This window comes from Ruditapes philippinarum, unplaced genomic scaffold, assembly GCF_026571515.1.
Source record: "Ruditapes philippinarum isolate M1 unplaced genomic scaffold, ASM2657151v2 ctg261_1_1_1_1, whole genome shotgun sequence".
NCBI classification, from domain to species: Eukaryota; Metazoa; Mollusca; class Bivalvia; order Venerida; family Veneridae; genus Ruditapes; species Ruditapes philippinarum.
Genome location: NW_026857651.1, coordinates 130,060 through 158,003, shown reverse-complemented (window position 1 = coordinate 158,003; position 27,944 = coordinate 130,060). Strand labels below are relative to the sequence as shown.

The following is a 27,944-nucleotide window of genomic DNA, read 5'->3' as shown; positions in this document are numbered from 1 at the left end:
CATTTCATTTACTTTCACGATTTCTTATAACTTGACCTAAATTAATGATCCATGTGTCTGTTTTCTACGTAATGCCATAAACAGAAGTGAGACCGAAAATAAGTTTGATATGTGATGTTTAATGTCAACGAAATTAACAATTAAATGCATTACATATCATATTATTTGTTTGTAAAATTTGACTTTGAAGCAATGATTATATATCTGTGAAGCTCTTCCATCAAAAACTAGCCTTATAAGTTTGAATACGAGTCCTTATATTTTGCTATATCATCTACGTTAGTAATTATTAACTTTAATACAAACTATATGCGCATGCATATTGGCCAAACTCATGTTTGTCTTTTGACAGTGTCTATTACCAACCTAAGAAAGTGTATGTGAAAATAATGGCAGACAGATATATCAAGTGGTTTACAAATAGATATGTAAAAGCAGTCTCAAAATATATTGCAAATACATTACTTGTCTGTTGTCGCAAGTAAAGCGATTAATTTTCGCGATATATATCACATTTATGCAACAACGATATTTTATATACTGTCTCACTTTGTGGAAAGCAGATAAAACAGTTATTCAATTGTCTAAATCTTTGTCTATATCTTTGTAAAAGTATTGAAACATTAAGTTGTGTTCATAATGTAAAATACTTGTGACTTCGGACACATACTTTTATTGTGTACAAAATATGTACATGATCATATTTAAAGTTCAATTGATACTCTTTGTGCTTCATTCCAAATACGATATGGTATACAATTTACTTTACCTCATTTCCGTATGCAGATATGTCGTACCAGGTAATTCAAATTGAGATTTAGTACTTAGGGCAATGTGAAGTTGCGGTGTCATAAAGACCCTGAGCAAATTCATTAGAATGTTAATTCATATCAATATATCTTGTACATCTATTTATTAAATTTAAATCACGGTCAACGATAATAATTGTTCTATACACTCAGTGAAGTATGCATTGTCTATTTTATTTTACTTGTATATAAACATTAAGTTCTTTTCTTTCGATAATCGACATCATAATTGTTGTATATTATGTGAAACTGGTGCAATATCATATCGAGTATAATAATCCATTTCGCGCAAACGTTGTATTTACTGAAGGTCAAATAATTTGGTATTTACTGAAGGTCAAATTATGTGGTATTTACTGAAGGTAAAATTAAGTGGTATTTACGGATGGTAAAATACATCAAAGTGTGATCAAAACACACATTAGATAGAACCTAATGTCTATATTTCTCCTTCGTTTACAAGGCTAGACTAAATGGTCTGAAGGTCAAATACATCAAATGTGGTCATCGTACACGTTATATAAAACCTAATACCAATATTTTCCCTTCATTGACAAGTCTAGACTAAATACTAACATGCCTCATTTGGCGAGAAAGAAGACATATTAGTAATATTAAATGTCTGTCAGTCATTGACCCATTGTACTGATATGAGCAAAATATCAGTAATACTCAAATTGATAGTTTGCTTATTTGTTCGCTATCAAGTTGACTTGAATAAGTAATATATTTCCAGAGCTTTATTATTGTTACAATAATGGTGATTGACCAATAATTGGAAATGAAAAATGTTCAAGATAAAATATAAAGATAATATAAAACTAAAGTCTGAAAATTGAACGTTACCGATACATTCCGGACGATAATAATAGAAATGTCAGGGGCAATGTCGATTATTAAATAGTATTGCCTACTAAAATATAATTTGAACACATGTATAGCAAAGTATCGAGTTATTTAATATGTGTACACGCCATTTACACTTTAATAGTCTAATGTGTAATGTCAATTTAAACGATATCAATTTAATTTATGATAGTTACGGAAGAAAGCTTCTTATTTCACCCATTATTATTATTATTATTATTATTATTATTATCATCATAATAATTATTATTAATATTGTTATTATTTTTTTTTTCTAGATGGGTTATAATTCATTTACTTTTTATTTATCAAAGACTGCCATTGACATGACAGCACATATACATTTTCGGGTGTTTAAATAAATTATACGTTTCTGAATAGTCCTTGCTTCCCTTGACATATCACAATAACACATATCGGCTAGTATCTTAAGTTTTCCATCACATAACCTTTAACAACATTATTTTATCACACACCAGTGCCGAATTCGCGACCCCGTAAAAAGGGTATATTCTATCTTGACATGACATATTTGCGTTATAGAAACAAAGTGTAAGATTGCGTAAAATGTTAGCGTAACACTATAGGCGCATCAATGAAAAATGATACTTTTGCACTTTAAACAATCTTTATAAATTTCGGTATGTTATAAATGAAATATAATATTCGTGTAGGTTCATACTGAGATTATTGAACAAATAACGTTAAAGAATTTTGTTCAACTCGTTCAATAAATAAAGTATTGAACTTAGACTCATTCAATACCCTATATATATATGCATTAATGATATGCGTCGTTTTAAAGTTGTGACAGACAATGCTCATATCGATGTTATTTTACACATAACTATACTCTTTATTTATTCAAATTGAATGTTGGACTGCGGCGTGTTTCATTACCTTCTTATTCATTCCGCTCAATAATTTTTCAGCATGATGGTGCCCTCAAATTACCATATTTACTAAACAAATTGATCAAGACTCATATGGATATCTGGTAAAAAGTGATCCCTCGAAAGCATTAAAACAGCAAAATTACATGAAAATTGCAGACTCAGTTTGATTGAGTCTGCAATATACAGAGCTTATACACATACTTAGTTATGTACGTTTAAAGTAAATATAAGTACATTTTATCTGACATTTAAGAGCATATAAAATTTCTAAATCGGTTTTTACAATGATATTTCTGTTAGATTTGATTAATTATTATGTTTTTGCAAAGATTCTTAAGTAATTTTTATATGTTTCAATAAGAGATCTAGATAAATCCAAAGTATAAGAAATGAAAACACCTGCGGTATAATTTTGTTTTGACACAATTTCCTATTACTTCATTTATGTTACTTAAAATATAAAGAGAGCAAAAATTCGAGACTTGTCGATAATTCTTTTTCCCTTAGTATTTTGAATTATGATTTATTATGTTTTTATACAAATTAATTTTCTTGGGAATAAAGTGTAGTTTACTGCCATTGAATTCAATCACATTATTAATGAAAAGTATATTTTTGATATAAATAAAAAGGTTTAGAAGACACCATGTCTTGTCTCATTTCTTGAAGAATCTTTTTTTTTTTTTTGTAAAATATTAAATGTTTCATACTTAACACATGTAGCATCATCAGTAATGCAATTCTTAAGATAAAAACTAAAACAAATCATCTTGAAATGTTTTACCAACTTTTTGATAACCTTTAAACGAAAAATACCATATCAATTTATATCATATGCCAGCTATGTGAACTTTAAATATCACTTCTAACGGTCGCTGCCAATCAAGTGCTCTCTAACTGAAGTTCTTACATATTTTACATTTTGCAAATAAATATTTAAAAAATCAAAGTAACAAAGTAAGTCTTACAAACAAAACGACATTTGTCTGGCAACCAGCAAATCACCGTACAACGTAATGGCTGACATTTTGATTTACAGAAATAACGATATTTGCCATTTAATGTTTTTATAATTGTCGCATTTAAACAACTCGTCTAGATCAATTACAAAAAATGTCTGGATTTTTCCTGAAGCCATACTACGAAATGAGACTGAAATGTATCTGTATAACTTATGCAGATAGCTGATAAAACAATTAATATAATACCACCAAAAGCAAAGCACTTCGTGTGATTTTAGTTTCACACAATAAATTTATACTTGTAACGATTTCAAACAACAAAAACATAGTTTTTAAGATTGATGATATTAAATATTTCTAATATACATCTGCTTCAAACGTTTGAAACATTACCACGTGAGGTGAAAACGTAAAAACGAACGAGTTTATGACACATTGTTGAGTGCTATATTTAATACTATTAAACTAGTACACAGCTTAAAAACTATATTGAAAGAGACGCTAGCCGAGCCTATATGTCTTGCAGCTGGTCGAATAGAATCAATGTCGTTATAATCAATGTATTGAAAAATCTTAATTTCACACCACTATTTTCTTGACATTTTGAACTTTTCTTGAACTTTGTTACTTCATTTTTTAAATGGAATGTGGTATGGAATTTTGGAATATCAGTAATGAAAACACGGTTATATGAGGTGTGATATGGATTTGATATGATTCTTTTTTTTTTACTTATGAAATGAAAAAAAAAAGATTTGTTATGTTAAACATCTTAACTTCCCCTTCTCTGGGAAGGGCCCGACTTGGCCGATACAGCGTTGGTTAAGCCATTAAGCAAATATGGAGAGTAGGCTGGGCTAATCTGATACATGATGTAACGCTAAAACTTTATCTCATGTAAAGGATACCACGGGTACTGTATTTTGAGAAACAATAGTTTACATCAGGGAAAATTTTTCAGGTCTACATCATAAAAAATACTAAAATATCTATATGTTTTTATTTAAATTTTATGTGTTATCTTCAATTCAGTGTTCAGTTTATTAATTAGACGCCGCGTGCACACAGCAAAACCTTTTTTGAAAAGCATGATTTATACATGTATATGCAAACAAAAGTCATTTTTAAGAGGTATATTATTTGTAGCATAAAAAAAACCTTTATGCCAAATTTCAAAGTTTTTGTTTCAATGAAACTAGAGAAAATTTATATTTTAATTCAATTTTTATGCTCTTCACTTGTCTCTACGGAAAAGTAGACATTTTCTAACAATCTAGCCCTTTTAGTATTTTGCCCCGGTGTTTAAATATAATGTTGTAAGAACTTGTTACCTAACCCTTTTGAATTTTGATATATATACTGTATACTCATCATTTGTATAATATATTTGTAAATATATATTTAATACAATAAAATATACATTTTTATGTTTAAACTTTCTTCCCATTATGTCCCTATGAAAGGTGTTATGATCACAATAAGTAGTGTAGGTTTTATAATACGTTCATCATTATTTAAGAAATAAAATACCTATGTTTTATTAAAACCTCGAGTCTACAAGAGGTACGGCGTCATATGAAAAAAATTAATAAGCAGAATTTAGATTAATTAATGAAAAGGTTAATCAATAATTAACCTCATAATACTATACTCAAAATATTGCAACATATCTATCTATCTATCTCTGGATACTGCCAACCCCTCTTACGAGTGTTACAGGCATGACTATTTTCATTTTAACATTTCCGAAATACTGCCCACTCGATTGCCATATTTTAATTAAAGCAAATTTTGTGTTTGGTTTACTCTTTGTATTAGGAATATTGTAGGTTAGCGACGTATGCTATTTAAACGAAGTCTGAAACATGTTTAATTTTGTCGCTTTACGCGTTCTTTAGGAATTCCATTTTTCCATTTTATCTTGTTACTTATATGCTAATGAGCATAGAATAAAAGGAAACAAATAATAAGATATGTCACGAACTTTTCTTCAATCGATTTAACTATTTAAGGTTCAACACAATCGTACCTCATCGCTAGAAATTATTGCATGTTTATATGTCTGACACCTGTGTCAGTACATTAAGGTAACGAATCTATTACATATTTACATGTATACATCTTTGGTGTTAACTATTTTCCATAGGTACATTTAGACTGCGATATCAATAATTCAATAATGTTTTTCTATCATGTCAGAATCCTATTGACCTGTCACGTTTATATCTTATTATATTTACATTTCAACACAATGTCATTGCAAGCCGTTTGTGACACGTAAGCAATCTATTTTCCATGATATATGTTATTTATGCAGGTGAAAATATTTAGCATTTTCTGTCAATTTGTTGTTGACGGGATATAAAGGATAATATAGCCTGAATAAGATTAATATGTACGAGGGTAATTCATGTACTTGTGTCAGCGAGGCTATGTTTTCCCATTTATCCCGCGAGCATTTTGTATGAAAAATTAATGACAATTAATGTAAATTGTTATTAACCATTAAAAACACCAACTTTCAGAATGAATTCATTGAAGCACGGGATAAATGATGCACATTAAAAGATATCAGACATTCAACGGCTACGCGAAAAAAAAAGTAATTCAAGTAAAAAGTAATCATTGTGATGTGACTTTTTTAACCATTTTAATAGGTAATGACATTTGAAAATGCCATCAAAATCAAAGCGAAGTAACACATTTCAGGCTTACACGTAGTTTAACGTTGTGCATGTCTACATTAAAAGCAATTTTATTATGTCGGGAATTTTTTTTATATGATTAGTATAAAACACCTTACAGATGTCATTTTGTTATTTGTCAATTAATCTCATATCATTTGTAAGTCTCCTGTTTATCCCATGCTTCTTAGTTACAACTTACATTTTGTTCCATTTTCTATTTAAACCGTCTATTGCATTTTTGTCACAAGAGAGGTGTTTGTGACAATCTATTTTGAAGGATCTTATAACTTCATTTATCATTGATACAGAATATCATCTAAGGTGTCGTTTGGTAAATGATGTCAATTTCTCAGGAGTGAAGTTATTGGGTATGTCTGAAATAACTAAGAATTATTGCGCACACATGTATTTTGAAAACTCGTTTTTAAGGTGCCCTATTTATGTTCAATATCTGGTAGCATTGACAGCACACACACATGTCTTTTGGACGCTTGTTTTAAGGTGCCGTATCTAAAAGTATAATATATTATATAACTATATGTTTAATATTCTATTTCTTGTTATGTGCTTCTGTTTTTATTTCTATTACAAATTCCTTTAACAACAAAATTGTGTTATTTATAAGACTACGACATAGTAGATATTAAATAAGTAATTAAGACATGTGTCCGAATTATTTGTTACATTTTCATTCTTACATTTCAGCCACTACCTTTGTATCACTTAATCTGTCAAATTACTACACCTGTTGGAGAAGATACGCTAGTTTTCATTACAATAGATAAAATATATATTGTAGTGTATTTTCAATACATAATACATATTTAACTTATTATCAAGGTAGTGTATGCATATCCTACGTAGATCTAATGCAAATTCTATTTTATAGATTCCATATCCTTACAAGTTATTATGAGAAAAACTTGACTGTTACTTACTCATTTACTAATTCATCTGAGTAATTCAAAAGATGTTACAAGATGAGAAAACTAAGATATAACACTGTAAGAGATATATGTGGTGTGGTTGCATCTACAACGATAATAATTTTGAATAAACTCAAGTTTGCTCTTGTAGATAAATTGCAGTTTCTATAAAACCAACACAAAGATAGGTATTACGTGTTTACACGTAGCAAATATTCGAACGCCTTCAGCATTTTTTTCTTTTGTACTGATGATACAAAAATAAAATAAAATTGTTATAAATCTTTTAGAACAAATAGAATAAAAATTGAATCATTATCATAAAAGCGAAATACAGAACATTAAAGGAGTTTCTGATATCAGTATATGAATCCGAGGTTTTTGGGTATGCGATTTTTTGGTCCATATAACAGATATGGTGAACACTTCGTGGGTTTCGGAATACTGTTAAATAATGTAATATGTACGGTTATTTAAACTGACTAGCACAATCTTACCAGGTAAAAACCTAACTGTATTTTAAATAGCGCGATGAAACGTGTTTTTGTTTGTGTTGATTTTTCTTTTGTTTCTTTTCTTTTTTTATGAAACATAATGCCAAAGGTGTTTGGTTCTCACTACCGGTATATCACTGGTATTGATATGTGAAGAATAAACACCTGCAATCAATGAAAAGCAAATCAAAAGTAATAAAACATTTTCGAATTTATGGAGACATTCAACCGCAAAATCTATTAACTATCAAATATCAAATATAACTTCCTTCAGGAAAAATCATTCCAGTGACCATTATTGTTTTACAATTATTAAGAGGCAGATGTTCACTATCTAAGGCTTTAGAAATAAGTATATACTTTAATGCTCTACTGCACTTACAAAGTCGGGTCAAATCTGATATATAAACTTTTTTTCTTTGTTGTAAGAATTAACAATTTGTTGTTACCTGCAACATAAACCAACGTAATTTTAACCTAAAAAATAGTACCATTATTTCAAAAAATACAAATGAGTCATCAGAATACTATTCCTCATGATACCTATTGCATATAGTTAAAATGTATTCCATTGGCAATCACGAAGGAATAACTAAATTGAATTCTAACTATTTTGTCCGACTTCTGCTTTGAATGATGACAGAATTTTCTTTCGAAAGGGCAATACAATAATATTGATCAATTATACTTTATCTAGAAACGTTCTGATATGAGGAACGTAGACAAATATATGCAAACACAACTATTTAATATATAACAGTCAGATAATCTGCGCTTCATTGTTTTTTCTATCGTTGCCGAATTGTTCTTTTCCAGTGATTTGCAGTGTAACATTCAATACCTAAAACACTTAACATGCTCTTCAGATAATAGAAACCACATTTATTGCTTTACAAATGTAATATCATATTGTGAGTATTTTTCGTTCCAACATAAAATTTACTGAAGGACAATTTTTAATCAAAACACACATTTTATAGGAAGAACATTATCTCAACTTTCCTTTTGAAAAGACATGATTATTTTCATGAGAAGGATGTCATATATTAAGCTGTGTTGTCAAATGTGAAATTTCTATTGGCAATCTATGAGAGCTTATTTCTTAACATTGTTTAATGTCAATTCTAGTTCGATTACAGGTCACAAGAAACCCGAAGAAGGACGTAATAAATCTTAAACACATTAAACAATTGTATGAAAATACACAATTACAGAGTAATAACTAATCTTCTAAAATAAAGGCATACATTCTATTATGTGCGAATAATGTATTAACATTGCTGTAAAACAATTCATAACTCTGATTGAATTAAGACCTCAAAGCTATTCATATTCATGTCATTGGACGCCATTCATTTTCATATCATTTTGCACAAACATATAAATCAGGGTAAGAGAAGTAGCAAATAATCTAAAATTTGGTACATAAGTAATTGGTAGAACCTTTTTATATATGACATAAACTACTAACAACAATCGTTTCAATTATGTAAAAAAAATGCAGTGAAGTCCCTTTAAGTACATTAATAGTAAATTTATGCAAAGTTCTTGCTCCCTTTGACCTGCCATATAAACACATTTAAAAAAAAACATTTTGCTTTCTCCGTATTCCTTCAACAATTTTTGCCATAATGGTTTTTTCTTGCGTCGTTTCAAAGTTTTGGCGGACAATGCACATATCGATGTATCAATTTTACAAATTACTATACCCTTTGAAGATATATATTTGTGCCATCTATAAAGGCGGCGTGTATCCTTATCGTCGTATTCAACCCGCACATTAGTTGCGTGCCTTATAAACGTAAAATCAAGATTCATGGGTGGCTTTTACATATACTATGCGATGCATTTTATTGCAAGATTTTTTTAAAATTTTATATCTTAAATACTGTGGTTTCAATAACACGCTTTTTGTCAGTTCAGTTTAACATTGAGATAGTAATGTAACATTTGTGAATTATTTATAGTTAATTATATAATAAAATTTTAATGATTAAAAGATATTTTGATAGTTTCAATGTATTTGAAATGTTAACAAAAATGCAATGAAATTATCATGTTTAATTACATATTCTAATTACTTTGTACTGCCACTTGAAATAAAGATGAAACAATCACGACTTCAAATGATCGCAAAGGATCCCCAAAAATATATATAACTTAACTGTAAACATTAAGGCGAGTAGCTTAACTATCTATGATATCAACATCATTTTGTTTTTGAATTCAAAATGCGTCAGTGATTCAGAAATTTTATTAAACTGAATTCAAAGTATTAATATAGATTGATAAAAATGAGTTGTTATATATTTTGATAAAAATGAGTTGTTCTAGGAAACAAAAGCTGGCTTCTTGCCTTGAAATACAATCCATTGATTATCATAGAACGTAATGTCTTTTTTGAACATCAATACCAAAGTTTACTAGGATCTGCATCATGTCTAATCTCGTTCTTCTAAAATCTACATATTGCAATGTATCAAATATTTCATTCTAAACACTTGTAAACATAGATTGCAACAAACACTAAAACAAGAACAAGCTGAAATGTTAGATATATTTTACAATGTTATACCCCGGTCACATATTCACGGAATACGCCCACGGAAGAGCCACGGATTAATTCCGGCATCGTCCGTAGCTACCCGTACTGGTCAGTAGCTCTCCGTATTGTAACCGTAATCAATCGTAGTAGTCCTTGTATATCCGTAGCGATCCTTGACAATTTTTGAACATGCACAAAAATTTGCTACGGAAAAATCAACCGTAGCGTATCCCTACTAGTCCGCATTAATCCGTACTGATACGTACTGGTCCGTAAGAAAACCGTAATAGTCCGTACTGATTCGTAGTCCACCAACTTGTCAAGGATTTCCACGGTTTGGTACGGAGAACTACGTATTTGTACGGTTACCCTACGTATAAGCCACGGTTTTAATACGGATTAATACGGCATTGTCACGGAAAGCCACGATCGTAATACGTTGTACTACGGAGAGGCAAGGATTAGCACGGTATTATACGGTTTATTGCGTTGCAACACGAAACGGTACGGAGTGGTACGGCCCACCACTGTTTAGTACGGATGAATTAAGTATAATGTAATTTTTCAAGGGTATAAATACTACCTTCTTGTTAAAAACAGACATATATAGTTGCAGGAAAATTTAATAAATGATACTTGCCATTTACTGGCTGCAACTTTATATTGAAATGGCTCAGAATGCGGAGGCAGTGGTCGAGCTGCTCGATGACATGCATAGAAGTAAATTTATATTAATATCGTACTGCAATTCATAAGAAATAGAATAACATTTAATGTTACATATTTTACAAACATTAGATCGTGAAAATGGAGTAAATATGTAAATAAAACGAAGTGTCTCATAAGCCTTGGACACTGGCCCTTGAGTGATAATAAGATTAATTATCAAGCTTTTTACATATTTTTAAAACATAAACATCACGATAATTAATTTAATTGTAAGATGAACAGCAAATCTTAAAATTAAAAGAGAAGCAGTATTGATCAACATTTTTCATTAATGATTACTAGTCCATATCTAATCAGGTAAGAGAAGACAGACGAGATGGTGAACTAGAGATGGGCTTTTACGAAGACCGCCTCATGTTTAGTATGAGGCTTTCATGGCCGAACTTGTTGAGGATCCAGCTTCCTTCAAGAAATTCACTTTAATTGGACCTGATGTGTCTCGGGGTTCGGGCGCGATAAGGCTGAATCCTCTCCACCAAAATCATTGAACGCTGCAATTCGTTTTCTAGGTGTTCTTTTCTTTTGAGGCATTTTGAAAATGAGCAAGCAAGAGGTTATGGACGGATGTATTAGGTCCGTATAGATCCGTGGCAATTCGTTCTTCTCCGTATCAATACGTTCTTCTCCGTACCAGACCGTACTTATTCGTACTAACCCGTGCTTATACCGTAGCAGACCGTTGTGTATCCGTAGTGCGTCCGTCCTGATTCGTGTCGCTCCGTATCAAACCGTGTCGGTCCGTAACAATCCGTGTCTCTCCGGGGGCTTTTGGTGGTAAATCCGTCGGACTCCGTATTCATACCGTTGTGTGTCCGTACTGGAACCGTAGCGGACTACGGAATTTCACATTTCCGTAGTAATCCGTGAACGATTAGACCGTAGCTCTTCCGTGGCATTATCCGTGAATATGTGACCGGGGCATTATTAAAATTTAAACGAAAACTAACAGTACAAACTAATAACAAATTATTGTTAAAACACTGACTGTACGAGACTTCTCTTTCATTTAGTTTAAATGCGGTAACCCTAAAAACAATCATTATGCTCATATCATTTTAACTATTCAGTTTCACTCGCTAATAGATTAGTTATGCACAATCTTAGAATGAAAAGCAGTGATAAGTTGACGACTGCGATCTCAGACAAGACAAGCATACACTCTTTTCTTGCATTTGTATTGACATGTTTTCTACTTAAATGTATTTGAGGATGAACATTCACTCACGTCAAACCTTTTACTACCTACCATTTTGTTCCTATGAAATACGTTTCATGTATGCATCATTTGGAAGTACAAATGTATCTATTAAGTTTAAAACCGCGCACAAATTATTTAATGTTTACATTCCTGACCCTCTGATTAAGTACATTAAAGTTTTCGTTGCAGAAGTGCATATTTGGTGACGACTTTATTTTCCCTTGACCGTATCTTTAAAGGACATAGTAAAGAATATATATCTATAATGTCACGAACGCTATGTATTTCATTAATATTAATTCTAACACTATCGGACATTTTCCTATATAGACAAAGAAGGCCGGAAGCGTGCATTATTCTACAACAATGCACTCGCCGTTCTTATTATCTCCCCGTGTATTTTCACATTGAGGGCGCCATTTTGTTTAAAAAATCTGATAAATATAAACATTTTTTGTCGAATTTTGTTGTGAAAAGTATCTAGAATGAAAGAAAATGGTCTAACTAAGAAAATGAATCCGAACACCAATATCTTTAATTCAGTCGTTAACGCTGTACAGACGTTTAAAGTGTTGTTTACGTGACGTCACAATGTAGCGCCAAACAGCACGTGCAAAACAATCAAATCAAGTACGCTATTTTAATGTCGCAAACGAGTTAAGGTTTACATTTATTTCACTTTTGATAATTTGTATTTCGCTTGAAAAATTATAGAGTGAAATAAAATAAACAAACAAAGTTTTATCGACGTTTTCAAAATTCGTTATTCTCAAAATGTCTCTACACACGTAGATTTAACGACAGTTTTTTCAACCCACTGGAACAGCCTTTAAAGAACGTTTCTATGGGAAACTCTGAGGCGAAAATAAATTTAACCACCAAACATAAAGTCCAACTTAATAATAATAATTTTATTTTTTCTTGACGTGTTAGAATGGAAATAGATATTAATTCTTCGTGCATTATTGTATAATAATGCACGGTTTTCGTTCAAATGCTTTGTAATTAATCACTCAGGCCTATCGGCCTTCGTGATTATATTACTACGCATTTGAACTCAAACCGTGCATTATTCTACAACAATGCACTCAGAATTGATATCTATTTCCTAAATAGATATATACAATCAGATAATCTACTTTGGAGTGTTTTCTTTCATACCAGAATCCTATTGACCTGTCTCGTATATATATTATCTTGTTTTCCTTTCAACACAATTCGCCATTACAGGCCGTTGTGACATGTTTTCCGTTTCATTTTTTCATTAGATATATATTTACAAAAGCGAAGACATTTTACATTTTCTCTCATTTTGAAAAACAGTAAAATTATTTTTAATTGTTTATACATATTTGTAAAACTATTGTATATGTCAGTTCATATATTTGGATTTAAGGACCTTCAAATAATATGAATACTACTAATAATTAGTTTTTGATATTCTACTTAAGTGCCACTTAAAAAAGTAATGTTCGATAAATAAAGAAAAATATAAGTTTTTCAAGACATTAAGAAATTACTCGTTTTAGAACCATAATTAAAGACATTAGCTCTACCTATAATAAGGTGTGCACTATATGAGAACTGTGGATTGCATTAACACTGTGTGGTGCCCCTTTCACAATTAAATGTTTAAAAAAAGGACAAGTTATATCCTATACCTTTAAGCGAGAACTCTCAGTGCAAACCATACTTTACATGATCTCAAATAAACAAAAATGAATAAATAATTCTTTTTTGCATTGTCGATAGGTGCTAGTTAAAGCTTAAACAGAAAAAAAAATGTTTTCTTACCAATTTAAGAGTAAGAAATGAATATACATTTAAAACACATTTGAAATGCAGTTTAAACATTGCTTAAGCAAATTAACTTAAAATAGCAATTTCCTATCCTCGAAACAATACGTGCTAAACAGAAATATGTTAAACATAAAAATATTGTTAAAGAGTTCCTTTTGGTGTCATAGTAATTATATCATTTTGATTTGGATTAATTCCCAGTGACAAGAAGAAGTTTCATTTTCTGTTTAAGTCGCTCAATTTTGTGTTTGTCCTGAGGGAAACGTTTTTACGACAGTCCATTTTTAAGTAACAAATTACTTCATTTATTATAGATACAGAATATAATCCTTTAGTGTAATTTGGTAAATAAGACCAGATCTCTTGAGTGTAGGTTTTTTATGTGTAAAATAACTAAGAATTATAGCAAACCCATTTCTTGAGAATTTTAGTTTTCTGTGGGACCTTTTTATAGGTGTACATTTATCACTTTTGTTAAAACGGTTATATAAGCTTTGGGCAGTATACGACTTCCCCTCTAGGCAAATAGGGTAGTATATTAAGTTTATAAAGAAGATTTACCTAAAAATTCTTCTCTGATTTTTATTTCTAGTTTTAAAAGCAAGAACAACAAATTTTGTATTTATAGGACTCATTTTTCGTTTAAGACGTAGATAATTAATTTAATTATAAAACACTTATCCGATCATTTGTTTTGTTTTTGATGTTGTTGTTTTTCGTGATTTGTTCTTGTTTCTTTTTTTTTGGAGGGGGGGGGGGTGTTGTTGTTTTTTGGTCATATCTTGGCGCTTAATCCATCAGTTAGGCTTTTATGGGAGAACAAACAGGAATAACAAATTTCTCCGCAAGTTGTTGACTACTACTAATAGTTATTTGAAAAATTCAAACATATCTTACAAGATTAACCTATTTAGATATCATATTGTAGAGATAAGTGTCGTGTGGTTGCATCTATAACAATACCAATTTTGACATTAATACAAACTTGCTCAAATAATGTTTTTTATTAAGGTCTTTTCTTTTATGCGAAACATGCAATAGACATAAAAATTACCAACATTATTACATTTTTTCCACGCTTCCTTCATATATACATGTAAATCACATGGGTCTTAATTGTATTTAATATGTAGTTTGGTTTTACTTCTGCATTTATTGTTCATGCGGACAATATGTAACAGTTTCTTATGTTGAGGAAAACACAAGCATTACATAATATTTTATTCAAAACATTATTTTATACAATATTTACCTTACAGATAAATATTTATTACATGTATAGCTTAATATTGTATGTTTAAAGATAAATGTTAACTGATCATTTAAAATATATTCTTTCTATGCAACGTTTTATATTTCAGTTTGTTGACATTATGCCTATATTTTTGTTGTCGTGCTTAGCTGATACGGCAATATAGTTAAAATGATTAACTATAATATGGTCAACGACTACTTATTGACAAAGGAAAAAGTTAAGGATAAAACATAACAGAACAGAACAGTTCAGTTCTGATAAAACATAACAACTGTCTTAAATATATAAGATTGTTTTACACTTTTTTTTATACATTTAGACATTCCGCGAGTCACATTAGTTATTGATAATACACATGACATAAACTATAAAATTTAAAACCTACAGTTATTGACTTATACACCGTCTATTTACATTTTGATGCACATAATGTCACTTTAACTAGCACAATGTTGTCCGATTAAAACATAACCAAATTTTAAGAAGCAAAGTTTCACATTTTCATGTAGTTGTAATATTTGTTATATAACATGTGTATAGTGCTCATTTTATCACTGATATAAAACGTAGAGAAACACCTGCAATTAACAAATAGCAAACCAACATTAAAACATAACTGATATTTCTTATCTAAGAAGATATGCAACTGCAACATTTATGAATTATCAAGTATAATAGAGTTCAGAGCAAAACATTCCGGGGACAATAACTGTTTATATAAGGAAATACAAAACATATATTAGGAGCAGCTGTTGACTGTCGACCTTTACGTCACCTCAATGTTTTGTATCTAAAGACATAGACATGAGAACAAATGTTCTACTATTCTTAAATAGGCAGAAATCTTTAATCATTTTATGTCAGAATATACATTTTGATTTACACTGCAAAATATAGCAAGGCAATGCCAATCTAGAAATGGAAACGTTTTTTTTTCACTTTAGCAAATATAACTTCAACGTTTTACTCCTAACGATATCCTTTGCATGTTTAATAATGTCGTTGTTGCAGCTCAATATATGGTTATAACCTTCAAAAAAAGTTGGCACATGGCAACATCAAACAACAAAAATATTATAGGTTATATTTAATATCTGTTATATTTTACTTGCAAAGTTTGTATAATAAAACATACTCTTGGATCATCTACATACAATATGTATATACTGATTTAAAATGCAACAACAGTGATTCATCATCAAATGTTTCAAGCAAAATATATTCTAAAATTAAAGTTCCTTTAATGATATCGACTCCTTAATACGACGATTAGCATTCTCGTGAGCAATACTCATCGGCCTATTTTGGATGATGTTACTAAGTATTATATTTTTCTTCCTATTCATTCATCGCTATACCCCACAGTATGACAGTAAATATAATTACCTTACAGCAGATTCGCTGGAAACTATAAACTTTACTAGCGTTTTAAAACATGGGCAATAGCCCAAAAACAGTTCTACGCATCAAAAGCCCTATCAACAATATATCTAATAATTCAACAGAAAATACGGGGTCTTTCCCTTGTGTGTTGTTTACATTTATTATGTATGATTTAACAGGCCGCATATATTCACATAGTTACAATTTCTTTTATCATTATTCTTTCAAATTATGCAAATTGTTACAAACATACTACCGCAAAGACATTTTGCTCCAAACACGTACAATTTAGTCACGCTAAGCTATGAAAAAATAATTATTTGATTGTACATTAATCTCATCAAATAATGCAATATTACATAAATCGAAAGAAATCTATTACGTATACTTTATATTTGTTCATACAGTTATTTAAGATATGAGTCGTATTGCATTGCACAACTAATTTTATAGCAAGTACATGAATAATAGTCGATCTATTCAAACCTTTTTTTTCTCTTTTTTTTTTGGAAAAGCTCAAAATGAGATGAATACAAATTTGATAAAGCATCATAGAATACAGGAGCATAAAAGAATTAATTTCTTTTTTCTTTACCAAAAACATGTTTGAATACCATAAGTATTTATTTCATTGTTCTTATGTGCTTCTTTGATGAAAATTACTTTGATATTATAAATAACTGTCAATATATTTTAGTTATGGGCGAACAATTGTTGTCAAGATATTTAAGTTTACAAAGCGGTTTGACGACATTGGCATATTGTTTCCATTTTGCATCTTGTTCATTTTCGAAACCAATATGTTTTTACATAGCCATAGCTTCTGTTTTAATTTACAATTTCAATGGCAAATTTGCAAGACGACTGATTTATTTACTAAAACGTTCAAATCCGCCTTTGAACGATGACTTGTTAAAATGTAGCACAATAGATTGTTGAATTGGAAGAAATTATTTCTGCATTCACATGATATAGATAGATAAAATTAGGCCTGCAGGGCACGTCTGCATAACAGATGTTGTATTTTAGTTCCGTGTTTATGTCTGAGACTTTCTAAAAATGAGACAAATCTGAACATGAACAAGTGCAATGGTTGTATACACTTATTTACAAAACATAAACACTATATTTTTAGTTCATTGCAGTAAATGAACTCCCCTCTTTTTTATATTCCTTTTTTGGGGGGGAGGGTGCATGCTTGCACAAGTCGGAAAAAGAGTGTATCTGCTTTATATGATGTAACGAGAAACCACTACCATTGTGTCTTAAATGTCATAACATTGCCTTCAAAAATGAATAAATACAGTTTCAACATAGTAATTGATGTCTGGTTTTAAAGATTATAACACATCTATTATTTCTAAATATAAACACATTAGAAAATAAAAAAATATAAACAGACATTTGTTTTAAACAAATCTAAAATGAATAAAAACTTAAGTTATACATGCTATTAAAAAGAATATGAATAATGCGACTTACAAAAAGGTTTTAAAAAGGCTTTAAACAACAAAAAATACAACAGGTTTCGTTATCATTATTATCATCATTATTATTACCATCAATTCGTCAATTTTATAACAATTTTACTATGAACCACAACAAGAATTGACACAACAGGTATAAATTTATTTAATTAGAAACTGAAACGAACTGCAAATACTGAAGTTACACGATTCCCTTATATATATTCATGTACATGTAACAAATAGAGCGTACAAAACTTATTCACAAAGCAGGGTCAGTAAGGAATATTATTACCTTTTATAGGGCTCGGATCTTTTGAATGTTGTTCAATACACTTTTCTCGCAGCGCATTAAAAACAATTTCAAACTGCTGTGGGTATGATCTGCGTGTTGGAACTTCAGTCGCTTTCTCGTGTAATGTATATCCTTTTTGTTCTGTGTCTATTGTAAGTTCCTTTACCATTTTACTATTACTGAAATTGAAAGTGAAAAGCAAAATATTTGATAGTGAATCTGAATGGTAACAAAAGCAACAACAGCAAATCAATGCTGATTTTAGAAATAACAAATTTGATCATATGCATCTTGAATTCCTTGACCTACTACTTTATATATTTCAAAAATGTTGTTTATAGTTTTTTTTAGGATTGTAAAGTACTTATACGATCATTATGTACCTTTTGTGCTTGTTTTATTATTATAATCATTAGTATCATTATTATTATCATCATCTTTATTATTATTATTATTATTTCATACTTTATTTTCCTAAACTAATACCACCCTTTTAATAGCCAATTTTCCCTTTGAAATGGAATGATTAATTGCTTTTCTTGAATTAAAATATTTATACCCAATATATAACAAATCTAGTCCACATGTTTGCACTTAAAACATATGCTTCGTATTTCATAAACCATTGTCTGTTGTATATTTGTTAGATAAATCCTACGAAAAATTTTACAATATCCACAACTATGACAGATATAACAATACTGTAACAATTGAATTGCATAAGCAAAATTGTATTAGACAGGTACAATATTCCTTATGTACAATGAGTACATTAATTAAAATGTCATTAATTCAAGTAAATTACTCTATCAATACACATATATATCAATGAGAAAATTAAACAAACCTGTTTTATTATTGATATAATCCTAGCTCCTCTAGATATCACGAATAGATCCTGGTGCCTGAAGAATTATTTAATAACTGTAGAGCACAGCACTTGAGCTAACAAATATCCGATAAGATCGGGAATTGGCTGAAGATGTCAAACGTTAAAAAATGGTTTATTCTGATGAACGCGACGTGTGTTGTGTGTGAACTATTATCGCAATGAAACAAAGTAAACGACACTAATTGTTTTTTATCATTGTTTTTGTTCAATTGCTTAATATCAGCTTTTTATCAAAGTTATAATAAATCTATTCTAAATAGATATGGTATAACTTAATTGCAGACCTCAAGAGTAAAGAATAAAAAGTCCTATTCCAACAGTTAAGATTCAGTCCAAATCAAGAGATAAAAAATCATGATCGAAAACATGGAAAATAATTTATTTATCTATTTTAATGAATTTAATTTAAATATACATAGTTTGATGATAAAAATGATGTTTTTGAAACTTCAAATTTTACCTTAGTAGCTATTGTTAGAAATCCAACATTTTCAGTACATATTATTAGGTCTATAGATACGAAGCAATATTCTATTGTTTAAATCACCCATAGGTCGTTTTATCAATATTATAAAGTATATAAATTTGTTTCTATTAAATGTGTGCATATTTTTTGCATATATAAATAAGTGATAAGTGAAATATTCAGCAAATGAATATTTATTAGTAGATGAAACAATTTAAGCTTGTATCATAGTTAGTTTACCATTCATCATTTAAATGGAATTAAGGTGACAACGGAGTCAATTATCACTGAAAATACCTAAAATGAGATTTTTTGCTAAGTAGATTTATCAACCTTTTCTGAACACATTCGTGATTTAATTTTGGAAGCAGTTAGTCCAAAAAATGTGTTTTTAAACGTTTTAAAACGGTACCTATACTATTTGTATCTGCTATTCGCGTAACCTGTCGATTATCGATAACGCTCCGCCCCCTGTTGAGGCATCAATGAGGGAAATCGCTAGTTCCATATATCCGTGAATTACATGTCCATACTTCTCGTAATACATGTATCGTACAACTACCGTACATCTTTTATGAATATCTAAACATTTCGCCTTTTTTTATAAATTAAGAAAGTGTCGGCCAATGTACGTAACATAATGTATTGAACATAAATAATTAAGCATAGCGGCAAATCGCACGACCACGGGGTTGATTAAAAATGTAGTTGCTAAAATATCCATAATGTGTGAAAATAATTTGTTTGTCCCGTTAATCTGATATATATTACATTGAGTTGATAGACTTTTGTACGGATTCAAGCGCCTACTTTACATTCAACCTCGTTTTCTAACAATGTGAAGTAAAACAACAACAAAAACAGACAACATTTTTTATGTGAACGCATATATATATGACTTGTGGTAAGGTGTCCCTGACAAATTTCTAAACCATTTTAGATTGTCTAAGGATGATTATTTCTCTATGAAAAAAAAAGATATTAAAATATATTCTCAGTGAAAATAAATTGTTCGCCAGTAAATCGGACACAGTACTAATAAATCTGGGACAAAGTATGAAATTTATTGTCTATCTCGGTAGAAACTGGATCTCTATGTCGTGCATAGATGATATTCGTAATAGAAGTCAAGAAGGCCAGATCATAATGATCGAGTAATACCTTTTATTTCTATTAAACTATGTGAAGCGGAAAAAATATATAATATCCCGTTCTACCATGGACTTTAATAGACTGTCAGAAGCTCAGTTTTTTGTTATTTTATTTTATATTTTAACGGAATTTCATACACGAATACACAGACAGAGTGACACTGGTATAATACAATAATAATGCTGATGATAATAATAATAAACTTCAAAAAGGAAACAATTAAATACCCCGCTAGCGGTGCGCATATGCGTTCCATTTCCCCCCACTGAGAGCCTCAAATTTTACCGATAGTCACGTGACATGTGCGACAGATACCAGACGGATAGTAAATCACGTTAAGAATTGAAGAAATTTCGTCTATAAACTGATATTAATCAGCAGCTTTTTAATTGGTCATATGTCACTGGGTCATAAAATGTTGTAAGAGTATGTTACCGCAACTTGTGACCCTCTCTAGTGCGATATCTGTGTATTATGCAATTATTTAGCGTGAAACGTAGGGGTCCGAGAGAGAACAGCCGATTTATGACACTTCGTTTGATGCGGGTCGGACTAACTTCGAATCGGCATAACTTTTTTAATAATCAAGCAATTAACATGCGGTTTAAAGCACATGAAAGGAAATTCATTTACGGAGGGAACCGTGTCAGGGATTTTTGTTTGCTTAATCAGCGACTTAATTATCTTTAATTACGTAATATGTATGGTGAAAAAAGCCGCATGAAATGTTTGTCGTTACGTAATATTTTTTTGAGAAAAGATAGAAAAAATTTGAGACACGGTTCCCCAGATAATATAAGTATGGTTATTTTCCAAAAGTTTGATGACAAAAAAATAAATAATGACTTTGATATGACGATTTAAAATTTTAGGATTTTTATTCAAAATCAATCATTTACAAAAGCATTTTTTTCAAACATGTTATTTTTTATGATGATCAACGACATTTAATGCACAAAGATTAAATAAATAACAATAATAACTAAAATAACTTGGTTTAAATGACATTTATGTGAGTACCACGGAAAGTGTCTGTTGTCACCTTAAGTCTTCTTTTTGACAAACAAGGCTCGTTAAAGAAATATTTTTAATTATATGTGCAAAGTTACAATGTTGTTCTCTGATATAAACTACTTTAGTATGCGACATTGGTTATGGCATTATATGCATGTTCTAATGGTTACAAGCGTCTCTTTTACAATCATAACATAATTTTAAATTGTAACAAAACAAATCACGACACATTTCTTATAAAATGGAGAAATATTACTTGTGAATATCCATGTTCTTGTAAATAAATAAAACCCAGCAGCTTTACTGTAGGTATGTTTTGGCCGCTTAAGTATTTGATTGAATTAAGATAATGTGATATTGCCCAAATAGAAGTGAGAAAACTGTTTTATCTAACATGTTCCGTCCGAACAAAATCTGCCTTGGCTCATGTAAAGTATGGCACAATCACTGCTACACCATCTTTCCATTAGAAGGTCATTCCAAATATCACAGAATATTTACAATTTGAGCATAACTTTATACAATCAATGGTTATAAATGTAATGCGTTTTCCTTTTGCAAAAAAAACTATTTTAAAAGAAAGTATCAAAGAAGTGTTTCGATTTGTAGAAGTCATGTTAACTCAAATAACATACTTTCGAACTTAACTATAGATTTTCCTTTTAAAGTTTCTCGTATCACGTGTTAACTAAAAGGTAGGAAAGTTTACATCATGAAGGTATCAAACAAACTTGCTTTAGTTTTTCGCGATAACTAAAGCGCTATCAATTAGAATGTATTTGTAGAAATAAATTGCTCTACGATATCAGATTCGAATTTTGAATGTTAGGGAAAATATAAGATGCAGTCTTGGCAACATTTACTAAAACAAAAGTATTTTTTCGCATTTACACTTAAACCCATATGATAAACATACGTACTATAGTATTTAGAAAATGAAAATAGATTTAAAGTGACAAAATGCAAAGAGGTGAACATGGAAATGGTAAAATATTTTATTGAACAAACATCTTATATATCAAATTGCAAACGATAGGTACATGGTAGCAATTTCATGTCCCTTTTTTTCTACTGAGATGATAAAGTAGACGACCCCTGGAAAAACATTGTTATACTTATCTTGTGATTTCACGATCTTCCATCAATAAAATATTTACCGTGTATGTGCCTATCAATATTTACAACTGAAACAATGAGGAAATGTATATGTATTCCTGAAAATATTATAAGGAGTACAAGAACAAGCATTTTTTAGCAAATTGTCTGTGCCTTGATTAATCTTCAAAAGGGACAAATGTTATATGTATGATAATTTTTATTCTTTTGATTTTTATGCTTTTGGCTTAAATAAACACATGACATTCTCATATACAATAAACCTAAGAAGACACAAACTCTTTACTATCATTTCGTTTTCAATCACAAAATTTTCAAGTTGACACAGGTGTAGACAGACAATTAAAATCTCTTAACACTCACTCATTATGATCAGCATTTAAGTTCTCTTGTTGTTTTATAATTTTAAAGTTAATACAAAATTTATGAAATATATAATATTCACGAAACAAGATTTGGTAACTTTATATTGATATTAAATTGCAGTATGAAATGATTGCTTTTAGAATGATATATATATATATTAACCACTCCAAAAGGTCATGTTCATATTTCTAAAGTCAATGCCGTTTAATTGTGATTAGTGTTATTAAACTTCAGATCAGAAGAATCGCCCTTTACAGAAGAATGAAAAAAAAAGTGGATCAGACAAAGATGTCAGGAGTTTTTGAAAGACGTTCCCTTGACCTCCGGTTTTCTGCAAGGCAAACATAGAAAATTTAAACAAGCAGTTTTTTTTCCAATTTTTCAAAGTTGATTAAAAGTTCAATTTGTGAACAGTTTTTTAACAAAATAAACAAGGAGTGTCATTATCCAGCTTTCGTAGATATTTGCTCCTGAAAGTGAGATACACTTACCTCTTTTCAAGCCAAGATAAGTTAATTTTATGCTGTAAACGATATGATCACACTTTCTGTGAGTCTGAAATCTAACCTTTTACCCCTTTAGTATAATTATTATGATCACATGAAGCTTTTGAGTAGCGTTTATAAACTCACGGGTGTTTTTGGATGTCATTAAGTAACTTAAGACCAAACAAGCAAAGTTCTCTAAGGAAGTTGATTTTTGGCCTTCCTTTATATTATTTTTTAAAGCTATTATACAATAAACATTTTCATTTAAATGTTTCTTAAAAAATTACACCAAAATGTCAAAAGCTGTTTAGGTTTGTATTACAGTTTTGTAAATAATTGGGTTTTATATTTTCTTTTGTTTGAAATAGTATCGCCCTACGCAAGAAATAATATTTCAGTGTAATGTAGTACCTTCATTTATAGTAAATACATCGCTTTGTCCAGTTTCGCCTGATTGTGACAGATTAAGATCATTCTTATTCAATATAAAAGTTACATCATCTATTTCACGTTTACGTGTATATGTTTTTAACGTTCAAATTTATTGAATGTGTGCTTTTTGTCTAATTGCATCAAGACGGTGATAAATGTCATCGGTATATAACGCGGACATAATGGAAAATGATGTTCGTTCCTGTTTAGAACGAGACTGAAAAGATGTCAAACATTTGAATATTATTCAAATATCATGCCAGCAATAACTTATCTAAGAATAACATGTTTGCTTTTTAGCAATATCCATCAAGCATGTTGTGCTCATAGCTTAAGTAATACATGTAGGAAAATCTTATGTAGGTCTGCACCAGTAAGGCTGGAAAATCGTCATATAGCTATTACAGTGGTAGCGTTATTTTTAATCTAATACAATGAATATATAGGAACTAAATTTTGCTATGACATGTTCTAAATGTTTTCTAATTGTCTTCATCGATCTAAACTGTATTCAGTTATTTTATATAAGTGACTGTATAAGTCAACTGCTTGACATTTTCATCGATATTTATTTGATTAATTGGTGACAAGCCTCTTGTAGCTGTGTAGATGCCTTTAATGGTTAAGCCATAAGAACAGCAGCCACCGTTTATCCCTACGTGATCGTAAGAGGCGATTAAATGGTTTTGAATAACTTGAGCCTATGTAACTCTTATAACTCTTAGCTCCATCAGTTGAGGTGGTTTTGACCTGAGGGTTTTAACACCCGAGGGTAGCCAAAATCATCTTTCCTATTTTGGCGCCGTAACACCAACTAAACAACTAAACAAACAGAATTGGTGACAATGATAATATATATCGATACCTTAAAATTGACCAAACAATAGAATTGATAGGATACTGAAATATTAGATATATAAGAGAGGCAATTTATTATGCAAAAGGACTATTTTTATGGTGAAGATGACTGAATAAAATGGCTTCAATGTGTCAGAAACAACTACTTTGCGTAAAGGACTATTTTTCTTGCGAAGATGGCTGAATAAACATTATTGACAGTTTCAAATATTTATTAGAATCTCAACATGTAGAACTTCACCTTCTGCACCTTGAACATTGTAATACCAAAACACTAGATCTATTTTGCTGATAAGTTTAAACAAACTAACACATTTAAGAACGTAGGTTGTTAATTGAACAGACACGTTTTCTCAAAATGTTGTCTTTTATTAACTTAGCAAAATCAATAATGCGAAATTCAGAAGTAGCAGATGTTGTTAAAAAAATATCTTGCAAAAAACAAAATACAATTCGAATTAACAAATGTTGCGAGTTGCATATGAATCTTTAGTATTTCTTGAAAGTTTATTTCAATAGACTTGTACTAATTTGGGATATTCCGATATCACTTCTTGAAAGTTTTGTCAATAGTACTTATTTAGATATTTTTGTAGCACTTCATGCATTCAGAGAATATTTCAATTTGAAAGAAGATGGAAATAACGGTAAAAACATAAAGTTTGTTACATGTGTATTGTCTGTGATTGAAAGTACATAATTATATACATGTTTGCTATTGAGAATGTTGTCTGCATAATTAACGCAACCTCGTTGATTATTTGAAATTAGTTAATTCGATGCTTTGTTGCACTTATGGATGTTGCACTTATTCATTATCCCTCATGTACAGACTCAATCAAACCGAGTCTGCAATTCTTATGTTATTTTGTTGTGATTAATGCTTTCGAGAGATTACATTGTTTCCAGAATTTTGTAATAATTGTGTACGCATAATAAGCAATACAAAAAAAAACACAATAGTGGATCCTTATTTTACTTTTCCTTGATACTATTTAAGATATTGACGTTAGATAGTCGTTTCTTGCTTACAGAAAATTAGCACTTTACGTTATGTGTCGTATGCGACGAAATTATGTGTTTTGTTTTATGTAAGATTTAATTATCGTCTAGAAATATCAGGTTTTGGGAACAATAATGAAGTGCAGCTAGAAACATGAGTAAATAAGAGCAAAACATAAACTAAAAAAAGTAAATCAGTTTGAGCAAAGAAATCTGAAACTTGTTCGCCATTAAGTTAGGCATTCAACGGTCACTACGATCTTGCTCTTTAAATATATTTATATCGTAGATAAATTGCAGCTTCTATTGATCTAACAACGATATATCAAGTTTTATGTATATTAAGAAATATATAGAGGACCCAGTCAGATATATTTTCTATCAAATCCCATTAAAATAAATTCTATTTATATAATTTTATTTTCCTTTCGACACAATGTTTCCATGTAATGTTTAGCGATTTGTTATCATCCAAATCCCATTTGAGGCAATCCCCGACGACATTTTACATTTACTGATTTTCAGAAGATGACATAACATATATTTCTTATTCATTTGAACAAAATAACTTTTTAAAAATCTCTTACATTATTTTTAAAAACAAACCTGGTTGTATATTAACCTGACCTTGAAACATAAAACTTGATAAAATAACAAAATGATATCAAGTTCTAATACAAAACGCGCCCCTTGCATAAAATATATAAAATATTTAAATGACTTACTAGATATACAGTATATAAATGTACATATCCAGATAAATTATATGTTCTTAATCGTTCATAAAATAACTTGAATTTTATGTTATAAAAAGAGAACATTTTATGCTTTAACGTACTGTGTGCCCCTTTTCAGGAAATATATACAAAAAGAAAATCAGATAAACTATATCATTTTGATGTTCGGAGATTAAACACCTGCAATCACAAGTGCGATGAATCACGGAAGAGCGATTAATCACGGAAAAAGAGATTAATCACATAGAAGACAGATTAATAAGGGAAGAGCAATTCAAAATGTTTTTGACATTTGTTATTTAGGAAGACATGCAACCACTGTTGTATGCATGAGTTTTCAGATATCATGTTTTTCAAAGAAAACATTCCTACGGCAGTGGCTATTTATATACAAAAGCTACTGTAGACGGTCCTTCTAAACGTCATCTCATTTGTTATGTATCTCAGATCGTTGACAGCATACATAAAGCACATTTTGCATCACTTCCGAACCCAACCATTTCTTAGATTAGTATCGTAGCAGCATTTTGCCATAATGTTGATATAATTTTTCAATTTTCTTAGAATCGAGTAAATTAACATATAGAATGTTTTATTTTTTGTTATTTAATGTGTTGTTCCTGCTTAGATTATTCATATATATTTCAGGTTTTATCTAATTTCATGAAAATAATAACGACAATGTTAATGACTTGTCAAAGTACTATCAAAATATGACAAATTATAAAAAAAACAGTAATTAAATTTTAAAAACAAATCAAGCAGAATCATTTTCAGACGATAACATTTATGATTTATAATAACATTTAGTTTCTCTTCTCTTCTTAAATGCCTTAGTGAAAATTTGAAGTATGAGAAGTAAATCAACATGGAAAGGTGACAATCGGTGAATGTAACAACACAGCGACAAACGGTTGGGAAACAAAGGGGAGTCAGGATGGGTATTAAAATTAACAGTTTAAAAAAGGAATCAAAGCACAATTAATGAATACATTACACAGTGTTATATATTCAAATGAATGACACAGTAACAATGAATCAGAGGTCCGGGCTAGACAAGGAAAATTGTTGAAATGGGATACTTACAACAAATAACAAGATTGGACAGG

General features: G+C 30.0%; 1 protein-coding gene across 1 annotated transcript in view; it reads right to left on the bottom strand.

The window, feature by feature from the left end:
• Positions 1 to 19,289, bottom strand: part of LOC132750505 (calcitonin gene-related peptide type 1 receptor-like) — a 68,163-nt gene extending 48,874 nt beyond the window's left edge. The window contains exons 1-2 of the mRNA XM_060740503.1: positions 19,160 to 19,289; positions 18,313 to 18,491 (exon numbers count right to left, since the gene is read on the bottom strand). Coding sequence (XP_060596486.1) covers positions 18,313 to 18,481 — 169 coding nt within the window. The 5' untranslated portion in view covers positions 18,482 to 18,491; positions 19,160 to 19,289. The remainder of the gene's footprint in view (positions 1 to 18,312; positions 18,492 to 19,159) is intronic.
• Positions 19,290 to 27,944: the final 8,655 nt, after the last annotated feature.